At 45.0% G+C, this 25,426-nt stretch overlaps 1 protein-coding gene across 4 annotated transcripts in view; it reads right to left on the bottom strand.

Annotated features, from left to right (window-relative positions):
- The window catches only part of LOC119380289 (serine/threonine-protein kinase 31-like), a 304,021-nt gene that overhangs the window by 171,907 nt on the left and 106,688 nt on the right, over positions 1–25,426 (bottom strand). For all 4 annotated transcript variants that reach the window (XM_049417828.1, XM_049417833.1, XM_049417831.1 and 1 more), the window contains exons 11-12: positions 21,348–21,567; positions 4,077–4,142 (exon numbers count right to left, since the gene is read on the bottom strand). In XM_049417828.1, the coding sequence (XP_049273785.1) occupies positions 4,077–4,142; positions 21,348–21,567 (286 nt within the window). The remainder of the gene's footprint in view (positions 1–4,076; positions 4,143–21,347; positions 21,568–25,426) is intronic.

Here is a 25,426-nt window from a genome sequence, read left to right as displayed (position 1 = left end):
TTCACAGTGGGCCTTTCAACGCCATGGCCGTCAGCGAAGGGCCCGCTGACGACAGCTGCACATACTAAAACAGAATTGCGGCTGCTTGGAACAGGAGGCATACTTTTATTAATGAGATGACATTCTAAGAAAAACAAGGAAAATATTCGAATTGGGCTATAACACTAACGAGCTCGAAAGGGCAGGGTCTTTTACGGGATATTTACTGCAAGAATGATTACAAACCCGGATGTGCTGGTGGAAGAACATTACGAAAAAGCTCTTCTGGATGAAGATACATGGATAAGGTATACTCGAGGAAATGCGTTCCCACCATTCATGCGCTCTTCCATGGACATGAAGCACGGAAAATTCGATATTGTTCGGAAAATTCAATATCTATGGTTAGCTTTCGCAGATTTCATTCCGCGATGTCCAGAAACAGAGCTGATAGACATTTTAGCGGCACACGTGTAGTTATTACTGAACATTGCTTTAATTATGTGCCATGCGACGCCTGAAACGAGCTATCAGCACCGTTTCTGGAACAGGCGACGTGTGCCGATGAATCGCCAAAACACTTTCTCGCTACCGAATGGTCTAGGCATCACAAGCTTCTGCGAAAGATGCGTTTTGCCGTCGAGCCAACTTGCACTACGGAAGCTGCATCAGCACCCAGCACGGTGTGAGAGCTTACTCGGGACGCAGGCGTGAGCGTTGTTTATTCAGCAGAATAATTCTTTGTCTGGGGCTGCGACTTGGTGGCCCCAAGATCAAGCTGCACATGTTTTGACGTGCCGGTGGTGCGATTGCCAGTGATAGACGCCCTCAAACCCAAGACTCTGGCGCAGTTTTGCGCAATTTAAAGTTGATTTTATCAGGATGCGCAGTAAATCCCATTTGGCGCACTTTGGAGCAGTTGGCACAGGAGTGGTATCACTGGTCCTATGTATCCATCTTAAGCATTACTATCAGCCTGATATCGGCTCATATTTATAGACACGTCTACTCACACCTATTTCAGCACATTAGTGTTCAAACGCCACCTCAATATTTATTGATCAGAGGCGTGAGTCGGGAAGGGGGGGGTTGCCTTGACCTGCCCCTGCAAAACGTTCTTACGGGATGCTCTTGATAAAAAACGCCACGCCTGCGCGAATTGTGCAGCACAGTGACAGCAAAAGCTGGAAGAGCGGCCTTTCTAGAGTCTGTTCTAAACTCTCTTGGGGCAACTAATACAAGTACACATGCGTACACATGCAAGGTACCCCCAACGCCATAAGTCGTAATTTTTGTAAAGTAGAGAAGCACTCACTATGCCCTTAATCATCTTTCTGCGGATAAGTGATGTACCCGCTACACATCTGCAACGCATTACAGTAACAGCATGTTAATTTGTATTTCATGGGACCGGAAGAAATGTCCGAATTAAAAGAATGCTGAATTATCGAAAATATCAAGAAAACAATAAACAAACGTCTGGAAAAATGTCCGAATTAATAGAATACTGAATTATCGAAAATATCAAAAAACAAACAAATGTCTGTGACATAAATACACTTTTATTTTCTTCACGAATATGTATATCCTGTACTTGTTTTGCATAGGAGCAGTGTAAAAGCCATAATTTTCATCATCCTGCGACTTCGTTCTTAATGTGACCACGGCGCAGACTCCCATGTTTAATTAGCCCAAAACGCACTCTGCATCGTCCCTTACTACATACCACCACCACCACCACGCACATGTGACGATAGTTCTTTACCAGGTAAAGTGGCCGGCAACTGATACTTCGTTCATCACGTTTTAGCAAACGAGTTTTTGCCACCATACCACCACGGCTGAAAACTAGGGGTGTGCGAATATTCGAAATTTCGAACATTTTTCGAATAGTGCTTGCTATTCGATTCGATTCGCACTGGAATTTTACTATTCGAACTTCCCAAAACAAATACAATCAACGTCCGACTGAAAGTGCCCCCTTCAGATTTTCAATATGCTTCACCTCATTACACTCTCGTATTGCGGCAAAGCTGCCTTTCAAGCTCCGTTACGGTTGAACATAGCCAAGAGACGGTCAACGTTCGATTAGAGTGGTCCCTAGATTTTCAATATGCTTGACCTCATCACACCCCCGCATTGCGGCAAAGCTACCTTTCAAGCTCCGCTACAGTCGCAAGTGTATTAACTCAAGAAAACGCTGGATCCAACATGGAGATGAAAGATGAGGCAGAGGTGGGGGCTCAATTATAGCTGTTTTGGACCTGAAATTTGGGCAGGAAGTCTGAAAAATCGGACGCCGAAGCTTTTTAGCATCCAAAATTTCAGATGTTATTATATATCGATGTCTACGAGGCAGATTTGGAACCCCGGACTTGAAGGGGGCACACCCTTGTCTGCCACATCAGTTGGGCTTCCATAGAAGTTGAAAGAGGAGGAGAGGCCAAGGAAATGGCATCTTTGCCTATCACATGTAAAGTGTTGTCGGCAACACTTTGGTTGCACCAAATCATGTACATAAACACAATTCGGCCTCTACATTACGCTTCAACCTAGCGAAAAGAAACACTTTCATGTTGCTATCTCATAAGAATATGCTTAGGAATCCTCTCCAACTTTTTTTCTGCGATTTCGCTTCAAAGTATTAGAAAAATATTCGAGAAATATTCGAAAAATATTCGATTCGATTCGCACTCACACTTCAATATATTTGAATTCGCTTCGCACCCAAAATTTTTGCTATTCGCACTGCTCTATTGAAAACTCTTCAACAGTTTCTGCTAGGCTCGAGTTTTGTGACATTGCGCGCACATTGCATCAAGTTAAAACGAAGCTGCTGATTGTCGAATCCTCATGCAGACAAAACCGTGGTTATTAACTGATGAAGATAGCAATGCGGACTGCGCTGCCTCGTTTCGATTGTCTGCGAACGCCGTTTTTGCTCTTTTGCATCGCACATTTGCAGTGCTTTGCGCTTGGTGCGCTCCGAGGATCGTCCGAATTAACCGGGATGTGGCCAAATGTGACCGAATTAACAAGAGTTTGATGTCATTAAACAACGCATATGCTGGCCGGGACCACAGAACACGTCCGAATTATCCAATTTCCCAAATTAACAAGGGTCGAATTAACAAGCTTTTACTGCAAGTGCACTTTGTTGATAATGCATGTGGCTGATGACAAAGCATTATGGCTGAGCACTTTGTAGTGGGTGAGAAGCTTTAAACCCCACACTCGTTGCGCAATTAGCATTGTTTGACGCCTGGTTGTTATTTTACTCTTCTCCCTTGCTATATCGCATATGTTAACGTGATTCCTTGCCCGACATGACACCTGTATAGGGTCTTTTTGCAAAGTTTCAAGCACCAGCGTGGCTCTGTGGTAGAATACTCGACTGCCACGCAGAGGGCCCGGTTCAAATCCCATCCGATCCTGGACATTTTGTTTCTCGTTTCATTTTAATTTTTCTTATTTCGTGCAATAGCGGTTACGGACAACGGCAGCGGCGGACAACTATGGCACTGTTGTGATTTCATAACGGCTTTCGCTGTAAAATATCTCGTGTAAGTAGCAACGTCCTTACTGGTTTGCAACCACTGATAATTCTTATATGAAGGTATGAGATCAAAAAGCGCAATGTAGGGCACCGATTATGTGAGATATTGGCGTTAAAGAGCATTGAAACCATGATCGAAATACGCTAATGCACTAATAAGTCAACTTACTCAGGCTCACTCACTCAGCTTGGATCGAGCCGCGAGTCTGAGTGAGTCTGGCTGGGTAATATGCTGGTGAGTTTGAGTCCGAGTGAGTCAGGTTGAGAAAAAGTTTAGCGAGTTCGAGACCGAGTGAGTACCACAGAGGAAAATTTTGGGGAGTCCGAGTGAGCCCCAAGAGCAAAATATATTTCTTGAGTCTGAGTGAGCTTCAATTTTTGCCGACCTATGCACTCACATTATAAAGCAGCAAAAATTTCCAGAAGTGGCCCATTCCAATTGAAAAACGAACCATAGTTTTCATCCACTATATCTTCTAAACTAGTGCAGAGAAGAAAAAAAATTACCAATGCTGCAAATAAAAAGTACTGAATCACATACCTTTGAAAGACAGTCGTTTTTGGCATGGCAAAGAGCATCATTTGCAGCTATTTGTGCTTCCAAAACCTGCAATAAGATACCACATAGTCATGTTAAATGTTGCTGTAGCAAATTTACACATAGCAAGTTGTACTGAATTTTAGCATTCATAACTCTATGAATACTATTATCAGTGCAAACTATTACGTGAACCTGACATTGCACACACAACTGACAGAACACATGAACTTTCACCTCTGTTTTCAAGGTAATAGAGTTCAGGCCCACAAGTAATCAAAGCATTTTAATCGTGTGACTACAGTATAATCTCGGTTATACGATTTTCAAGGGGGAGCAAAAATATTCTTATCACTCGGAATTTCGTATCACCAAAACACTAGGAAAATCAATTTTCAAACCACGACATACACCGAAAACATCTATTTCCATAGAAACAACTTGCGCATGTCTTTCTGGGACACTCTGAGCAGATCACTAAGGGATGGCACGGCGCCTGCTGCTGTGAACACGCGCGTCAAAGCTTTCCTTGAGGCCAACTGAAAACTAAAAACAAACTCTGCTCCACCATAGTCATAAGCAAACAGCACAAATGCCACAGTGTTTCGCAAGTTTAACCGACCACTGCCTTATCCGTGTACCTTCGGAGCTGCGTAGTCGCTATCGATGATCGCACCAATAGTGACTGCGGCTTCGTGCATAGTGGTTGCTGCGGCAAACGGTAACTCCGTTTTCAATCCGTGTGGGCTGGCCGCTCCTGTGCCTTCAAAATTGCGTTGTTGCTATGACCACATCTACCACAGTTTTGTCTGCGGCGGTTGCAGCAAAAAGCATCGCTCCGACTCTGTGAGCGTTGGATGCGTGTGTACTTTCAGTTTCATTGTCACCATACATGATCGCACCAATAGCGACTGCGGCTTCATGTGCAGAGGTTGCGGCAAACGGTAGTTCCATTTTCAACCCGTGCGCACTGGCCGCACACACGCCTTCAGAACTGCGTCATCGCTATCTATGATCGCATCTACCACAGTTTTGGCCAATGTGGTTGCGGCAAGCAGCATCCCTTTGACTCAATGAGCGCTGGATGCGCGTGTACTTTTAGAGTTTCATCATCACCATTCATGATCACGCCGATAGCGACCGCAGCTTCGTCCACGGTGGTTGTGGCAAACGAGAACAATAGTTCTGACTGTGTGTACGCTGACCACGTGTGTACTTCCAGAGCCTCCAGAGCATGCTGCTGTCGGTCGTCGCTCAGCGGTTTCAGAGCCCAAGTTTGTATCACCCGTTGCGACACAGAAAAGTGTTCGGAACATGCGAATTTTGACCCATTGGACACAAAGGAATTGAGCCGGGAAATTTTTCGTATCAGACCAAAATTTGTATCAGCCAGGTTTGTATCACCGAGATTCTAAAGTATAGTATTCTTGTGTGTCTGCAGACATGATAGTATACACAAGCCATGCATTTATCACGATATTTTGCAGGTTCGGGTATAACAGCAGGGGGATAAATACATGCCATGCTGTACTGGAGGCGTTCCCTGCAAAATTATCGGCAAAGTTTTCATTGTATATAATATGAACCTTGTTGACGTGTACTTTTACAGTGATTCATTCCTTATCTCATTCACCCTCCGAGCGTCGTTTTCACGCGCAAGCGAGCTTGCCCGCAATCGAAGCGGCGCTGGTAATGTGAGCGCCCGCAGCCTCAAGCAGCTGCTGCTATGGGTAGTCTACTCAAGTTTGCGAAGCAGCTGATCACAAGACAAAGCTTGCCGCACCATGCAAACTGACAGTGCATTTGTTGTTTGGAACAGCTGCTTCATTATTACGCTACATACCATTATTTTGTACAACTTGTGTCCAATTTGCAGCACATAATGAATGGCGCGACCGCTAGGCTGAGTTGGTCACATTTGATGCATTATAACTCAACTAAAATAATCCAAGGCTTTTTTACACAGAATGGTAAGCAATGCCCTTGATTACAATCAGAGATTCTTTTTTAATTAAAAATCGCGTTTCCGAGAAAACCATCTTCAAACTTCGGCCTTTTTGGTAAACCACATGTGTTTTAGCACAATTCTGAAGCATAACGATGAGCACGAAAACCATATATTTTTTTTCTAAGGAAAGCTCAGATATCAAAGTTAATATTTACCAAGTTTTATTGTCCTCAATTTAACTTGTCTGCAGCAAGAAATCCCTGAAATACAGATATTTTGTTCAGTTTACTACGTTTGTGACTTTTTTCCTCAAAATTCCTTCGACAGCAAAGAGAAATAAAATACTCATATGATTGCATTTCACTTGTTCCTTAAACAGAATAAATATTGTGACCAAGAAGTGCATCATTTTTTCACTAGGTACGCAAAGTTCAGAAATTGCAAAATTGGTGAAAAAGTGTTTTTGCCGCCAAAACTTATATTTTTTTTCAGGCGAAAAAGCTTTTTTTGTTGCAAAACTAACTTTGAAGTCATTGTTCTGGGTCTAAAACCCGCCCTTAGAATAAATGCCATCAAAATCTGGAATTGTGACCAGGACCTCGTGTTCGCTCTTATATGAATACACCCTTCCCTATCCCTTTAAGGAAGCATGGAGAGCTCCCATATGCACAGTGTAAATGAAATGATCACTACCTTAACACGCACACTTTGTTTGCACTGGACTTGACCTGAATGTGCCACATCAGTAATATTGCTACTCGGTATGCAATCACTCGAGTGCTATCGACCAGCTGCGCGGCGGACGTTGCAGATTTCCTTCTTTACGACATCATTCTCCAGCATGGCGCTCCTCGTCACTTACTTACAGATCATGGTCGCTGCTTCCTGTCTCGTGTGGTTGACGACTTACTTCGATCTTGTGCTACTCGACACAACTTTACGACTTCTTACCACCCTCAGACTAACGGGCTTACCGAACGCCTCAACCGCACACTGACGGACATGCTTTCCATGTACGTTTCTGACTACCACAGCGATTGGGACATTGCCCTCCCGTTCGTCACCTTCGCCTACAACTCGTCGCGTCATGAAACTGCCGGCTACTCATCCTTTTATCTTCTCTTTGGCCGTGGTCCCTTACTACCTTCGACACCCTGCTTCCGCCTGACCCACCATCCACCACTTCATATGCTCAAGATGCCATCACCCGTGCTCTCATCACACGTAAAGTAGCCCGCGCTCGGTTCTCGTCATCCCAGACTGCCCAAAAGTCCCTCTATGATAGTCGACATAGCGATGCCGATTTTCCTCCGGGCTCTCTCGTTCTACTCTGGCTCCCATCTCGTCGTGTTGGCCTTTGCGAGAAGCTTCTGTCGCGATACATTGGGCCCTACCGAGTCTTGCGCCAGGTGACACCTGTCACGTATGAGATTACCCCGACCACAAACTCATCGACTGCTACACCCAGAACTGACATCGTGCATGTTTCTCGCCTGAAGCCCTACAACGGTGACACGCCCTTCTAACCATAAGAGGCACCGGGACGGTGCTTTGCTGGCCGAGGTAATGTCACGGGTATGGAAAAGTCACTCTGGCACGGGCGCCGCATTGATACCGGATGGATGAAGACGACGACGACGTTGTTGCTGTGGGGCAGAGTCTGGAGCTGCCTTTTGACCTGCGTTCCTGTGCACTGTGTGCAGTGTTAGCTCGACCAGTTCTTGCCGAATAAATAATCCCCGTAAAAATATACATGGTGATGAATAAAAAGAAACGTTTTTATTTATTTACAAAATACTGGAGGCTCATGTGAGCCCAGGCAGAAAGGTTAAAAAAAACACAAATCTCCATTACAAAATTAATAGATCAGTAATCAGTTCTATAGAGTCAGTACTGTTTAGTGATGATAATGGTAGTGCATCTATAGTACAAGGAAAAAAATAAATTTTGAAGGTTTTAGTTCTTGTTGCTAGGGGATTAAAAGATTTGAAGTAGTGATGCTTGGTCAGTCTCTTAGTTAATGTACACCCACTGTACCCCCATTATTTTTTCCATTAGCTACAAGGAAACCTTTACATTCAACATGAGGGTGTTTCCATAGGAGCATGCCTAGTACAGGTCGTTAGTGATTTTTCATTGGCACAGTATGATAGGTGTCTTATGGCTAGCCTCCAAATGTCAACTGCGGTAAAAGTGTTCCACTTTGCTGAAGGCATCTTGGCCTTTCCCTAAATTAAAAAAAATGACCAACAGTCATCGACGGATATTCTTGACATATTCTGATCTGAGATAAACCAACCAGTATACTCACCTCCAAGCACCCTTCTGACAATAAGCTGCGGTCTTTAGACATGGAATCAAAATTTAGTATGAACCATGTGTGTTGGTGATATGAACATTCCTCATATCCCGGTCACACTGGCAAACTTAGTGTCATTTTTAGCGAGTGCACTTACACAGTGTCACTTAGGCGGCGCGCTGCTACACGAGAAAGAGAAGTGTGCTTTGGTAATGATGGCAGTGGCAATTGGTGGTTTAGTAGCACAACATATATTTTATTTTTGGCAATGCTCGCAGTTTAATTGCATGTTATAGGCATGAACATAATTTACAATAAACTATGCGCGTAAATGAAGTAAATATTGCAACCGCATAACATCATTGGTCATCGCGAGCCGAGACAAGACAGTGTCACATCCAAGACGAATCGAAAACAAAAATGGCAGACTCCGGTGCAGAAGGGACGTGTAGTGGTGACGGGCGTTTGGAGCGTGTTTTGGCAGCACTCATTTGCTCCTCCCAAAAGTGTATAAGCGCCCGCGTCTCTGCGTCGGACCACATTGTCTTCGTGGAAGTGGCACACGCCATCGCAAATGATTAAAGGGGCCATGACACGGTCGCCCAAAGATGTGTGGTTTTCAGAGAAAACTAGAAGTAGAGGGTCTATTATGCCTATACAGATTTTAAAAGTGGGCCGTAAACGAATATTACAGCGCAAAACAAGCCCTAGAAGTCGCCGGCTGTAAACCCCGCCCACCGCCGGCAACCATATTGCAATGGCGCGTGTGACGTCATGTGCAGAACGGAACGGAGCCGTCGTTTTCTACCAAAGTTTCAGCCGCTGCAAATCGTTTAACTTCAATGCCAAGCTGAAGAAAGCTAAAATATCTCGATATCACGTGCAGCTGACCACAGAACAATATCGTTCGCTGCAATGCAGGCGCTTGCACAGCTAGCTGCTTGTTACGTCACAGCTCGCGAGCGCACCAGTGTTGCCCGACTCTCGGGCCGCTCGCATGTTTATAAAAATATTCTATTCTAAATTAAGTGCTCGACCAAATGCGCTAAAATTTCGGCAGCTTATTTGTGAATGCACAAGGGTTAATCCACATAACACAGATTATGATAGAAAATTAGGTGTCATGGCCCCTTTAAAGAATGACTGACCTACACATGTGCAAGGAAGTAAACAACGCGATGGACATGGCCATTGCACGGCATGTGCTCCCGCATCCCCCTAGCAGACGTGACCGCAAACAGCCCGAGGGCGAGAGTAGCGAGGTTTTTTGTTGTAGTATCATTTGTTTGAACACATGACAACATTCCTAATAACGAGAACGATGGTTTAAAAATACCATGATCGCCACGTTTTGCATTATTGTATTTATTTGCAAGCCACTGCTACCGAGGATAGACACTCCGTCGCAGCGAAGTGAGTTTGGCGAACGCACTTGCCGGCAAGTGTACTTTGCAGCGAGTGTCACTAAGCATTCCTGTGTGACAGCGTGCAAATGACACTACCGGCGAAGTGCGCTCACTCAAAGTGCACTCAAGTTGTCCTGTGTGACAGGGGTATCAGACACAAGCGTACTTCCCTATACGTCAGCACACTCTTAATGTGGCATCCCTAAATCCTTCTTAGAGCAGTACTAACCTGCTCACCAGATGACAAGTAGCAATGGTGAATCAGCCAATTTAGGATTTCGAGCAATTTTTCTGGAAGGTATACGTCAGCACACTCTTAATGTGGCATCCCTAAATCCTTCTTAGAGCAGTACTAACCTGCTCACCAGATGACAAGTAGCAATGGTGAATCAGCGAATTTAGGATTTCGAGCAATTTTTCTGGAAGGTATACGTCAGCACACTCTTAATGTGGCATCCCTAAATCCTTCTTAGAGCAGTACTAACCTGCTCACCAGATGACAAGTAGCAATGGTGAATCAGCCAATTTAGGATTTCGAGCAATTTTTCTGGAAGGTATACGTCAGCACACTCTTAATGTGGCATCCCTAAATCCTTCTTAGAGCAGTACTAACCTGCTCACCAGATGACAAGTAGCAATGGTGAATCAGCCAATTTAGGATTTCGAGCAATTTTTCTGGAAGGTATACGTCAGCACACTCTTAATGTGGCATCCCTAAATCCTTCTTAGAGCAGCACTAACCTGCTCACCAGATGACAAGTAGCAATGGTGAATCAGCGAATTTAGGATTTTGAGCAATTTTTCTGGAAGGAAAAAGGCTATTTTGGAGCAGATTTGGAGCATGAGGAACTGCAATTTGGAGCAGGTTTGGAGCTGAACAAAGTGTGTTTTGGAGCAGACCAAATGGAGTTTGGGATCCCTGGAGCAGTACAGTCAAACGTTTTGGTGCATATTCTTATTAGTGTGCAAACACAAAATGCTGCTGTAATGTTAACAAGAAAACAAGACCAACAGTCAAAGAAGCAGCCATCAAAGCTTCTTCGCACAAAAGAACTGCATATGTTGGCTTCACCGCAATATACCAGAGGTAGAGGTATATTGCTGTGAAGCATTAATGCAAGGCGAGCATAGCATGTACGGGTTCTGTTAGTGACAGGTGTGAAAACATAATTTCACACAGAGAAATCAGCCAAACTGGAAAACCAGCAGAGAACCTCCTGTTTACGATTTCTCACGTGCACATCCCCAACTTACAATGACTGGTGCTCCATCGTAATAAATAATTATTAACTATATTAAGCACGCAAATCATTGCAGAAAGCATAGTTCTCGTTCAGAAAAAATGTGTACTCGCTAGCAATGGAGGCTGACTATGTATTGCAACCCCGCAGACGCTATCGGAACACTTCACCGCAATGCATTTTCTCTAGAGCTGTGAAGCATGTTTGAGACAGACAGAGATGATGATTCAATACTGCAAAGGAAGATATATAGAGGGGGCATAAGTCAGTGATTGAACAATCAAACCATAGGAGGAAAGCGGGAGTTTTTTGTTTGTTGCTGTACAGAGTATGTGTTGTCGTATAGAAATACCACCATTCATCAGATGCTGCCATATAGCATGCCCCCTCATGCTTCTCACAGGCAGCATGATGAAACTGGGAATAGGGCGTCCCTTGAACAAGCAAGATGACTGCGGACGGGGACTGGCAAGGGGGGGGGGGGGGCACCCCTACATTCACCCCTTAAAGGGGTACTGACACAAAATTTCGCGGCCGATATAGCCTGCTGGGTCGATTCCCGTGTACGTGCGTGTACCATCTGCAAAATATCGACAGCGAATAAAGCTTGGAAGGTATTTTATATGAATTTTGAAGTTCGCGAACGCGATCCAGCATTATAGGCCGCACCTGGTGCATTGACACCCTCGGAGGTGACCCGAGGTGACCCCCCTAATTCCTCTACGTAACCGTTGCAGCCGGTACAAGTTATGATGACGTCGTAGCCGCCATTTCTGTTTTGACGCGCTTCCCGACAAATCGCTCCTCGCCAGCGGGTCGAACTAAAGTGATTCGCCATGTCGAAAATTCCTTCCATCCCCGCCGCAAGAAAATCGTCGCGATCAGACGACGATGAGTCCGACGACGACAGACCGCGCGGAAATGCGTCACTGTTCTGTGTGCTCACGTGACCGAGCGTTTCACTCGCTAGGTGGTGATAGTTGCACACGGCGGCTTGTCGTTTTTGGAGATCTGTCAAACCGAAACTGAGGCTGTGTCGGTAATGAGGAGCTTGTAATTAATTATCTGTCGCGCGCTGCGGCAAACGATGTGCCGTGTTATGACTAACAGGCCCCCAGCAACACATTGCAGCAAAAAAACGCGGGGCGAAAATTTTTGTGTCACGACTCCTTTAAATTACCACCCCTTGGATCTGCCGCTGACAGGGGCTCTCAAATAGGGTTGCAAGGCAGGATGTTTCAGGGCTCTGCGAGTGCTAAGAACCAATGCAACTACACCTCATTTGTTTCCCATATAATTACACAATTATTTATATTTTTAAAAATTATTTTGCATTGCACTTTTCATTTAACGAAGCCAATACACCCCGCATCCGCACTTAGGCAAGTCTGTGAGCAGCGAAAAACCCACGTCCTAGTGCCACTTAAAGGGAAGCTGAAGTGGGTTTTAGAATTCGGTAAAACTTCGCAGTTAACAAGGACCGACATTATTATCGACGATGTCGTAATTTTTTCCACAGTTGTTGCAGCAGGAGCTTTAGAATACATGAAAGAAAAGTTTGTCTTGCTCCGCCCATGCGAGTGCACCCAAAGTGTGAGCGTGGAAACGAACAACAAAACTGTCATTCTTGGTCCCTTTGGTGGAGCCGCGCTGCCCTTGGACGGAAAGTTCCTGTAACTCACTGACCCGAACTGCAACAGTGCTGTTTATGTACAGGAGGATCAAGTAAATATAGAGACGCTGAAAGTTCTGCAGCTGGATTATGGTATATCTAACATAACGACAAACAGCCGAGCACAATGTGAACAAGCGTCTCTCGTATCTTCAACCGTAGCCTCCATGACTAGTTCCAGTTGCGCATTGTAGCTGGACCTAATCATGGATGCCATGCTTCAACAGTGCTGCTGTTGCAGATGACAGGGCATAACGAAGATGTCACCACATTCGCTCAGCGTCACAAAAGCCCTGCAACTTCTTTTTGCATTCACTTTTGCATTCCCTTTTGAAAGCTCTCACATTTATTTTTGAACTCAGCAGGGAACAAACTGCGATTACACACTCAAAAGTCTTCTTTTTTTTTAAGTGCTTCAGCTTCCCTTTAATACTAGCTATCATTGTGGGATTTGAGAACACACGGTGAATGCACCTGCTAGCCTATTTTGAAGTGAGTGGTAATCAGCTGTGAAGTTCTTCGAGCGAACGACTTGTCTGGCCTCGTTTTGCCAATTGACGAGCATATTTGCTGTCTAATAATAATATCGGGGGTTTAACGTCCCAAAACCACTATATGATTATGAGAGACGCCGTAGTGGAGGGCTCCGGAAATTTCGACCACCTGGGATTCTTTAACGTGCACCAAAATATAAGTACACAGGCCTTACATATTTGCTGTCTAAACGACGTTTTATAATGGATGCGTGAGCGCACCCACGTGCTATTTGCGGCTCACGGTGCGTCTGCCCGTGTGGCTCTCCTTCTATGCCACTACATTATGTGAGGGTTTCGCAGTTAAGAAGCGCAACAAGCATTTCTATGCACATGAACGGCAGTGGCCCCACTTCGTGCCGGGCATGCATTGGTTCTACTTGGGAATTTAGGCTTAGCCTTACGACTGGCACACTGAAGAAACTTGTGCAGCGTGAAAAAAAATTTTGCGAACTATCAAACTCTTGCACGTTCGAATATACATCTGTATGAAGACACGATTTACAGTGCACGGTGCATAAAGCAGCAGCCGTATGTTCGGCGTGGCTATATCACGACATGCATAGTGACTCAAAAGAAAAAAGACCAGTTGTTCATCGACAGAGGCGAGCTTCCAGACTATATAAAACATGCAAAACTGTCAACACTGGAGGTGCCACGCATACACGGCAGCACCGAAAGTGGAAGCAGTGAGAAGGAGGGCATCCATGGCAATGTGGAAAAGCCGCTACTAGTATATGTTTGGTGTCAGACCAAGAATATTTTGGGCCAGACACGCTCCACTGCCATGCAGATAGACGGAATAGTGCACTTTGGCAAACTTGGTGCAAGCTGTTCTTGAAAAGGCGCATGGAAATAGGATTGTAGCAAAATGGCACAAATGGGGCAGTTGGACCACCGCTGCAAGTAGTTTTCTATGCCAAGCAGTACAATGGCTGCTGCAAGGTGGCTTTTGACTTTATTGCAGACTTCCACAGCGACCACGAGACCGAACAATAACAATTATATATTATAAAAATGAATAAAGCGTTCAAGGCAATCCCCACTCCTGTACAGGAGTTGTTCCCTATGAGGTACTGCACAGGTTGAAAAACATTGCAGAAAAAATAGCAATAAAAGTTGCCTTCTGTTCACGTAATAAGCTTTCCACTCTTTAACGCAGATTTAATTAAGAATATTCTAATAATCCTGTATCTGAAAAGAAGCATGTGCAAAGGCTTGTAAAGTGCACAAGTGCCATTTTCTATAACAGGGGTCTCAAACATGCGGCCCGCGGGCTGCCCACTGACCTTTTGCTCGTGGCCCAGCCCTCACATGACCTATATATATATATATATATGTTTATTTTCTTAATACTAAATATGTTCATGAGCTACACAGACGTGACTGGTCTCAGGCATTTGTTTTGTGAGGCACCTCATGCAGTCACTACGTGTTGAAACAAAACCGTGATCCAGAAGCTCTGTATTTAAGAATCGGCATCTCGATTTCAGTCATTCTGAAGATCAGTATCGATATGTTTTTCGAATACTGATCCCCTTCAGAAATGATCCATATATGAGAGGGAGGAAAGGCATTCTTTCTAATGGCAGCCTTAGCTGACGTTTTTTTCTACGCCCGGCGCTTAACACTTTTGTCACCGTGCCTATTCCCATCGATAGTACTAGTATATGTATATTATCAATGACTTCAAGTTAAAATTTTGGCGCTCCCTGAGTGCTTCTGGAGTGCTACACCATCTAAAGGGTAAAAGAGGAAGTATTTTATCAGCTTCACTTTTGACTTTCGTTTTTCCGCCGCGGGGGAATTATTAAAGCTCCTTCGTAGTCGTGGAGGTGAGCACTCGTGGTTGTGGTTATGGCGTCAAGGTTGCTCACGGGTGTCCCACAGGAACGGCGAATTTTGACAGATTCCAATGAATCTGAGCAAGAATCTCTGGATGATGGTAGCAGCACAGACACAGAAGACAACTTCAATTAGTCAGACTTCAGTACGGACGGCGAAAGTGCGTCAAACTACCCCAAAACATCAGCAGGTATCCCGCCTATAAGTTTTGCTCTCTCCTCGGGCTGTTTTATCGCTGCCGCGCATCGACGTAAATGTATCCGGTGCATACTAAAGGTCACAGCTCTTATGTGCAGGGTGTCAACTTTGTTCGGGCTGGAGCACTTGGCACCTGCTGCACAAAGAGTGGAGTTCTCTCCACGAAGACAACCTGGAGTATACCTTGACCTAGTGCTTCGGAGTGCCGCACGGCGGCTTCTTACGTGTTGTTTTTCCCCGCTGAAGTCATCAGAGAGATATGCAACCACGCAAATAGGTATGTGTGGATGCATATTTTTGAAAAGCCCACGTAAAGTGAGAGGGACGGATCCTGGAGGGAGGTCACTGAGGAGGAGATGCACAAGTTCGTTGGACTTCTGGTGTTCATGGGAATCGTTCAAGTCCCGCACCTGCATTGCTATTGGAGGCGACGACACATAGGCCTTCATCCACCGTTAGTGATGACACGGAAAAGGTTCCAGGTGTTGCTTGCCTTTATGAGTGTCTCTGATCCGGAGAAGACGACTGCCGCATCCCGCAGGAAGCTTCACCGCGTGTGTTTTCTAGTACAACTCATGGACGATTCATGCGCTAATTTTTCAACCGCGTGGGAACCTTTCCGTGGATGAGAAAATGGTGAAATCTAAAGGTCCGGCTGGTATTCAGCAGTACATGAGGGGCAAAGTGGTCAAATGGGGACACGAATTATGCGTTTTGACAGATTCAAAAACGGGGTACACTGTTCTTTTCAACACATACACGGGAAGGCGCCTCAGGGCCCCCAGCACAAAAAAAAAGGAAAAATACTGAAACTGCACACTATGCTAACACAAAAGGAAAGCTGAGCAGAAAAAAATATGTTTTCTACAAAACATGTGCAGCCAACCGTTGTTTCACCGTGTCGAGAAACTGTTTCGTGCAGTGGCATGATAGGCACTAGTGCTTATATTTTTGTATGTATGGAAATAACATTTGTACTTGCAGAGCTTATATTTGCAGTATAATTATATAAGGGCCTTGTATTCAAAGTGCTTCTTTTGATTTTTTATGTTTAACTTGTGCAGAGTAGCACTGATATTTCTATGAATTTTTTCTTTTTGTTACATGTTTCTTTGTTTTGATAATGTTTTGTTAATATTCAAAATGAATCTGTTGTTTGAAATTAATACTGTTGAAAAGACAAATTCTTCCTCTATCATGTGATACCCTACACTTTAGCATCAATCAATTTCTGTGGCAGGAAAAAAATGATTTCCTGGACTACCCAAAAATGACTCTTGCAGGAGAAAGCAGCCCTTGTGGGAGAAAGTTTCACGACTGTGGCCCAAAAGCTGAGGTGAGTTTGAGAGCCCTCCCTGTTCTATAAGATGCCATTTTCGCACAGGCACTGTTACACTGGGCAAACAGGCCACTGTGGTAATGACCACCTACATGACCATGCCTAGTCACTTTAAGACTCAATTGCAAGTCATTCGGCAGATCATTGCAAAATATGCAGTAGCGAACCTCTTCGAGATAAATCGTGATCACAGGACACTACCGCAACCTTGTGCAACTTCTGAAGTATTCGAAATACTACACAAATCACCAACAAGGTGAATGATGTGTCAGTGTGCCATCTGTACCTTTGCCTCCCAGTGAATTACGTGACACATCAAATGTACAGTCGCGGCCACTGTTAGAGTGAACGCGGTACGCGTGGCCGCTCTCTTCGGGCCACCAAGCGGGCGCCGCGCGAAGTATTGCGGCGCAAGCGCAATCAGCGCGAGAGGCAGAGTTGGCTGCGCGTCGTCTGCTACGGTGCCTCCCACTTCGCCGCACGCACTCTGGTTCAAAATACTGTAGCTGTGGAGCTCGACAGAAAGTATTTGAACTGGGTTATCTGGGCGCGCCGTTCATGCTACACCCAGTATTCGGCTTCGAATTTCAGACGTTTGTTTTCGTCGCAAAATGAAGTTGGTCGCTGAAATTTCACTTGGTTACAAAAGGAGATAGAGCACGTGGCATAAGATTAAAAGCGTGTGCCTTGGATGCTTCACATGTCAAACAGCGCACTTAGGCGACGAAAGTTACGCCCACTCTTGATAAAACTCTGCTCGTTATGAGTTTAAAAGGGGCTGCATGTGTTCTTAGTGTGGCATTTCGTCAAAGCAATACCTTCCGGCACGGCCAGAGTTCCTGAGAATGAGCACTGGAAAATCGTCGAGCTCTATTTCAAGGGTAGGTCGCAGCGAAAAATCGCCGAAGCGACGGGAAGAACGCTCAAGACAGTCAACAGGATCGTAAGAGCATTTAAATCTTGCCGCCGGATCAAGGATGCTCCGCGGAAGCCGAGGTCTCGAGTTATGACTGAAGAAGAGGATGCTTGGATCGTTGCAGCGGCAGCCGTGAAGCCAGGTCTCTCCTGCTCAGCAAATCAAAAATACCCTCGACTTGAGAGCATCCGTGACAACGGTCAAGCGACGCCTCCGGGAAGCGGGTCTGAAGAGCAGGATTGCAGCCCAAAAGCCTCTTCTTCGCGCTCAGAACAAAGAAAAACGGCTGCAGTTTTCTCGACAGCATGCGCAACGTTCAACTGAGGAGTGGAAGCAAGTCGTCTTCACAGACGAGTGCACGTTCACTACATCGTGCGATCAGCAATCCGGTATTTGGCGCCCTGACAACACCCAGTAAGCTACACGAGAATGTGTTTTAGCAAACGTGCTTTTTGTAAGAAAGAAATGTGCTTCCAGCATGGGCTTCCAATTTTGTACTGTGAATATGTTTAAATGGGTGTGTCATTCCTTTTGCATGCATACATCTCGAGACTCCCGGATGCTTTCGTTTTTATGACGATTATTGATTATGAGGTTTAACGGCCGACGCTACACAGGCGATGCGACGCGTTGTAGGGGGGGGGGGGGGGGCTCCGGATTAATTTTGACCACCTAGGAATCATTAACGTGCACCGAAATTGTTTAGAAGAACGCAATGACGACTTATGAGACTGTGGTTCATCGTAAAGGCATTTCAAACACTGCACGTTTAAACATAGCTTGAACAAGTTCGTAACGGCTTCAGCTATCTGTACGTTTCCTTACTTTATGCGTTCACAATCGGTAGTCTAGATACCCAAATGTTCTTTTCTTTTTTTCCTTGATGCAGGTACCAGCCAAAGTTCTTACAAAGAGTCTCGAAAAGCGGAAGGTCAACTGTAAGTGTCTGGGGCATGATCACAAAAGACGGTCTCGGACCTCTTGTGAGAATCGACGGCAAGTTCACAGCGAACAAGTACTGCGAAATTTTGACCACAGTGGCCCATCGCGAACTTGCAAAGGTGCACTTCTCCGGGGCTGGTCCTGTATTCCAACACGACCGTTCGTCTGTGCACACTTCGAAGAAAGTTGAAGCCCTACTACGCCAGCTCAACATCGCCGTTTTAGTGGCCGCCCCAGTCACCAGACTTCAATATTATTGAAAATATTTGAGGCCAAATGAAAGCGGCACTCGCATCCAAGCCCTCCATGGAATGTCAAGGGACAGCCTTTGGAGAGCAGTCCACGCTGAATGGGAACGCCTTAAGCTGGATCCCACCCTTGTGGATCCGTTATACAGTTCCCTGCCACGTAGGATGGCCGCCGTGATTGCCTCCGGGGGAAGTGCAACCAGGTACTAAAATTCACCTTCGTCATTGGTTCGGACATTGCACCCTGCTGCCTCAATTGTCTCCGAAAGGAAGGAGACCATCATCTAAGCTTCATTTGCAGCCATGGTCTTGGCTTCATTGTATATATAATAAATCTGAAGCACAGATTTATCAATATCTCTTGTTTGTCATGTGATTTTTTTACTTCCTTAGCATGCCAATTCTGAAACCCACCCTCTGTGATCAAAGGGAACTTCTAGAAGTAAAAGGCGCAGTTAATATTTTAGGCGTACAGCATGCCTGCGCGCTTTCATAACTGATTTAGAATAGTATCTATTGACGCGCCATTGCTACAGGGTTTGTGTATTCCAAAGCACGCGCGCAATCTAGGTTTCGCCACTCGAGGCGAAGTGGGAGGCACCGTAGCAGACGACGCGCAGCTAACTCCGCCTGTGGCGCTGATTGCGCTTGCGCCGCAATAGTTCGCACGGCGCCCGTCGTGGTGCTCCGCGGAGCGCGGTCACCCGGTACGCGTTCCCTCTAACAGTGGCCGCGACTGTACAATACCATGCAGACAGCAATGGCTTGTTCTAAAATGGTGCTTTTCTATTTCTCGACAGGTAGTTTTTTCAATGTCCAAAACTTCCTTCGAACATTCCTCGAAATCTGTACAAGTGTCTCACTTGCCCAGCGTGCACTGTGAACGGCAGGATGGATATTTCAACTTCCAGTCATTTATAGCAGGCTATCAATGTGGACAGGCATAAAGAGGAAAGTATTTACCGGTATTAACCATAGAATGCGTATTGCTTTATGGATATGACTTAACCCCTTCAGGGTTTTCGCCGTACATGTACGGCAGAAGCTTCCTGGTACCAAAGGGTTTTCGTCGTACATGTACGGCATAGCGTTTATTTTTAAAACGCGCGCCTTTCTCGATCATTTCTCTTGTTTGGCCTGTGCTGCCACACTTCAGGAATACGTGGAATTTTTTTCATACGCCGATGTCTCTCCGTTGTATTTTTTTTTTCGCTTCACAAAACGGCGCGCCGCCTATCGCTTGCCCATCCGAGCGCGTTCGCGGTGCAGCTGCTTTAAAGTGCGCGCCTTTTTCGATGATTTCTCTTGCTTGGCATGTGCTGCCACGCTTCGGGAATACGTGGAATTTTTTTCATGTGCCGATGTCTCTCTGTTGTTGCTTTTTTTATGCTTCGCAAAATGGCGCGCCGCGCGCCGGCTATCGCTTGTGCAACCGAAAGCGCCCGCGGCGGGGTTTGGCTTCAAACGCGCGCCTTCTCCCATTTCTCTTGCTTGGAATGTGCTGCCACGCTTCGGGAATACGTGTAATTTTTTTAATGTGCCAATGTCTCTCCGTCTTTTTTTTTTTTCCAAAGAAGCGCGGCGGCTTGTAGTCTCGCATCAGAACGCGCGCACACGGTCCGGCTGGTTTCGATTTCGTCCTTCGGGTGGTTTTCGCTTCTTGCGCCCGCAAAGCTGATGGCTGTTTGGTTTCTAATCTCTCAAAGGATGACCGCTTGTTACTCTCTCGTTTATTGCACCCCGGCGCGCGATTACATCTGTTTCCGTGCGGCGCTAAATTACACACACGACGCCGCCGTGATTGCGTTTCCTGTTTTGAGGTCTCGGAAAAACTAACTATACGTCTTGTTGGCGATAAGACGAAGTATTACTGTAGCTTTTTCACTTGTTTTGCTTTCCGGACGGGCGCACAACCATAGTTCTCTTCCGTGCGCTCACTGATGCAGTTCGCTTACGCTATGGAAGCGCGCGCCGGTTGCGCTGCTGCCGGTGAGTCGAGCAGAGATTCTTCTGATGCGGACTATTTTCCAAGTGCCGAATCAGAATCTGATTCATTGGATTTCAGTTCGTCAGACGAGGATTTTTTGCCAAGTTCAGACTCCGATGACGATCAAGGAGCGACATCTGAAACTCGTGCGCGGGGAGCCATGCTTCAAAGACTATCACACGCTGAAAAGATTTTAGTGTTAGAGCACGAGCGTTTTTAACCGGAAACGTACTCTGGTGTGCTTATTTTTGTATGTTTGTGAGCTATGTTTAATACAATGCATAATTTTTATTCATAAAAAACTGTGAAGCTTTTTTTTTAGGATTCTGCTTGATTTTACTGAATAAACCATATGTATGTAACAACAAAACTGATTTTTTTTTGTGACTTTACAGTCACGAAAAAAATTCTAGTCAATTTTTTCTGAAATAGAATCGTCTGAAGAATTTATTTCAGCAATAAAAAAATTACACATTTTTGGACTGGATTTCGCGAAAAAATTCGACCCTCAAAGGGTTAATATCCTGGTTAAGGCAGTTATGGAGAAGCTAGTGATGACAAGATGGCCAAAAACGATTACGAACTTCTTGTGCCATCGATGATGACAATGGTGGTCAACAAAATGGAAGGACAGATAGATAAGGAAAACTCAATTTGAGGCACCTAAGTATAGTTGCAGTAATATTATACGGAAACAAACCTTGATTCGCTCTTCCATAGTCTTCAGCTGAGACTTTAAAGAATTCCTTTCATCACTGAGCTGCTTCACAACAGCTACTGAAGTATCACTTCCTCCAGGTGTTGCTGGCTGCATACTTCGAGCTGGAACCATTCGCAGTTCAGGGGGGTTCATCATCCACGCCTGCCTGCCAGAGCTATGAGGCATCGCTTGCTCCCGTGGGTAGAAACGAGGCCTAAACCTGCAATAAATTTATACTGTCAGTGATGGGAGTGCTTTCCATATTCAACAGCAGCTTTTAAAGCAGGAAAAATGGCAGCTTACAACAGCAAAACCATGGTAAAAGGCTGCAACCCATTGCTCACGCGCAGGTATGAATCTGCGCTTGCAATTAGGATGGCCAAGATAAAACTTCGTAGTAAATATATTTGCAATTACCATTTATCACATCCTCCACTGACTGAATTTACAAAAATGAACACATTTCAGGAACATTCAAGATATTCAGAATTCTTTTTCTTATGCATTAGATAAGCTAACATTAGCACAGTAAGTACAAGTTAAAGCACAATAAAATATCATATGAGCCTATAAAATGAAAGTAATGACAGAAACATGAAAAAAATGCAAGTAAATGTTACAGAGAAACTAGAAGTATAGTGATATGAATCTCCGACAGCCACAATAAAAAACTGAAAATTCCTTTTGAACATTACATAAATTGCACAAAAGGAACAATTAAATTACAAGGTTGGTGAGCCAGCAGCCAAGATGTTTCAAATCTATAGCACAAACCAACACACAACAGAAGAATTTACTATTAAATAAATATGGGAAAGAAAATGTTACTGCAAGTACCTTGACCTGGAAACAAATCGGAGGCTATTTATGTAAACTGCAATAAATACATATTAAATGAAGGGGAAAAATGTAATTTTATATTTTGCATCACTTACGGAATGTAACCCAATACTGTTGTGCATCCAAGGTATGTTGACTGCAGTACTTATCTTACGAATGTGATAGGCATTTGTGGAATGTATAATGCAATACGAACTTAGCTTTTTTGGTCGCCAAGTGTAGTAAAATGGCGATTTTCTCAACGTGCTTGAAAATTCGCACTCTTTACCGTCACTAGAGTGTACTAGAACAGGGGAGTGCTCGGAACGGCCGCAGCACCCACGTACAGAAAGTGAAGCCCAAAGAGGGTCAATCCGCTTGCGGCGCTGCGATCGGTAGTCTGCGATGTGTCGTCATTTAAGAGTTGCGTGCGGCTCCGCCAAAGTGGTGCAGGGGTAGAATACCCGCTTCCTGCTAAAAAGGCCCGGGTTCGAGTCGCAGCTTTAGATGGCGGGCTTTTATTCTTATAGTGTCACCTTTTATAGCTGTATTGGTTCTTTCGTTTCTTAAAACTATAGCTTCTATTGCTACTTATTGCTAAAAAAGTAACGTAAAGTGTGAAATCTCATTTCGAGTCACGTATTCGCAAAAATCTCGGAGGCCATACTTTACGTTTTTGTTGACTCCCGGGCGGTGGCGCTGCAAATACCTACGCTCACTGTCAAATTTCTTCTACTTTTCTTTGCATCTTGCGTTACTTTTTGAAGCAACACGTAGCAACTAAAGCTAGTTTTAGGGAAAAAAAGGAAAACCAATACAGCTGCAAAAGGTAACACCAAGAATAAGTACCCACTCTCTAGAGCTGCGATTCGAACCCGGGCCTTTTGAGTGGGAAATGGGCATTCTACCCCTGCACCACTTCGGCGGAGCCGCGCGCAACTCTTAAACGACGACAGATTGCAGACTACCGATCGCAGCGCTACGAGCGGATTGACCCTCTTTGGGCTTCACTTTTCGAAGCTCGTTCCGGTCACTCCCCTGTTCTAGTACACTCTACCGTCACTGTCACAGGACCCATGAAGTCAATTTATATAAATACATCTTAAATTTCGGATGCTGAAACTCTTCGGCATCTGATTTTTCTGACTTTCTGCTCAGACTGGCGATCCTAAACGGCAGTGATGGGGGATATTCAAAATGTGTAGCACCATCTATCGATAAGCTGCTAGCTCAATCCGCCATCATTTTCCTGGACCAAAAACGAAACAGTCTCATATTGCAGCATTCCAGGTGCTAGCTGCTGGTTTTTTACCTTCATTCTGATATGACTTCCCAATGCTTCATGCACTGTTCAAACAATGAGAAAGCCGTGACAAGGCCGGCAACAACGTAACATCGATTTTAATTGAATGTATTGGTTAGCGGAACAAAGAATAAAAAGAACTGACGCAAACTGGTCTCATCAACAAGCACACAGTGCTTTTGCTTGGCAATGACCATCGTGCACAAAAGCACTCTTCAACCTCAATTCTTATTTCCCAGTGCAATATTGATGCCCTGCCTGCGAAATAGCTTAGACTTGCCAAACTAAATTTCGTATGCACGTTTATGAACAGACGGAAGTCGCAGATGTGCGAGAGAGTACATGATCGATGAAAATTTGCTTGTCGGTGTTGCTGATCAACAAAAGCGATGGTTTACATATATAAACATGTGTAAGGCTCCATCAATGGTATAAGATGAGAAAGATATATGTTAAAAATCAGGGCCACAGACACTGCTGCGTGTGTCTGCAGAAAAACTCTAGTGCCGCCACAGAAGACTCGATCGGCACAAAGGCCTCAACAGGCGTCTTTAGGGAAGGAAGGAAGAAGGAAGCGGAAAGACGGAGAGATTAGCCAGTTCTTCGAACAGCTGGCTACCCTGCACTGATAAAGGGAGAATGAAAGAGAATAGAAAAGAGGTGCTAAAAACAAAAAGAAAAAAGAAAGGAAAGAACCATAAACAAAAATATAAGGAAAAAAAGGGGGGGGGGATTACGACACTCTTTAAAGGCTAAGACTGATTTTCCTTCAAAAAGAAGCTTCACGAGGCAGTGTGTATGCCACGTCTTCCTTTCACTTTACACCACTCTTATCCTTCTCTTTTTTAAGGCGAAAGCCTTATATGCCTCACTAAACAAAATTTGACCGTCGGCGTTCCGCGTCGGCGTCGGCGTCTTGTGTCCTGCGGCATCGGGGACGAGTGGTACAAAAAATCATCATCCCGTGATGACGTCACAGATCGCAAAAATTTGTGACATCATCGTGACATCACAAATTCTGGCGTGATGTCATGTGATGTAACACTACATAATGCCGTTGTAGCACCCTCCTTAGGGTGGCAAACAAAACCGGAGAGCATGCGACCTCAAGAGAATAAGATAAAGACGGCACTTCGCAGTGGTACGCGAAGCCATGGCTCGTGTTCCCTGCTGGCGTCTATTCTGGTTCAGCCGTCTCGTTCCTTCGCTCCTGTGGCATAAGCCTACACCGTCATCACATGACTTCGTAGCTTGGTCAAAGGCGAGCTGATCACGGAGGCAGTGCGAAACCATGCTAGGTGCACAAAGCTTTCGGAGGGTGGAGGGGCAGGATAAATACATCTAAGGAGCCAACATGACCGGACATTCATGTAGGCTTCCTACATCGACTGAGAAGAAAAAGATGGCTTTCGCCTTCGAGTCGTCTTAGGTGAATGCAGAAGGGACCCTCTGATTTCTTTTTAGTAAAAGGGAACGACACAATATTTGCGTGGTCAGTGTGTGCTCTGAATTGCTGGAGCTAGAGTTACAGAGCCACAGAGTGGATCTATTCGTTTTGTGGATTATCACACTCATCTTTCCACTAATCATGGCCCCTCAAATGGTGTTTGCAATAGTGCACGGTAATGCAATGCCGTTGTGGGATGCGAAAGCAAGGAGCGCAAAGTTTGAAAAGATATGTCAAGGAACGCACACACATAGAGATAAAGAAAACCAGAATAACAATTTTACTAAATTTGTGCAATAGATTACGTCCACAACATATCATAAGCAACTAGTGAACATTAAAAGAACATATCATACTTGGGGCACTCTGTTTGTATACAGCCGAAAAGCATAATCAGTTTTCTGTTTGTTTTGCGGCGCACCGCTCACGTATATGTGCATGCCTCGCTTCTTAGGAAACAACAATGAAACCCGCAATTGCGAAGGGTACAGAGAAGCCTGTGGCTGCTAA

The sequence above is a fragment of the Rhipicephalus sanguineus genome, chromosome 1 (genome assembly GCF_013339695.2).
Source record: "Rhipicephalus sanguineus isolate Rsan-2018 chromosome 1, BIME_Rsan_1.4, whole genome shotgun sequence".
Classification (NCBI taxonomy): Eukaryota; Metazoa; Arthropoda; class Arachnida; order Ixodida; family Ixodidae; genus Rhipicephalus; species Rhipicephalus sanguineus.
Note: the sequence above shows the minus strand (reverse complement) of the source record. Positions and strands in the feature narration are given on the sequence as shown.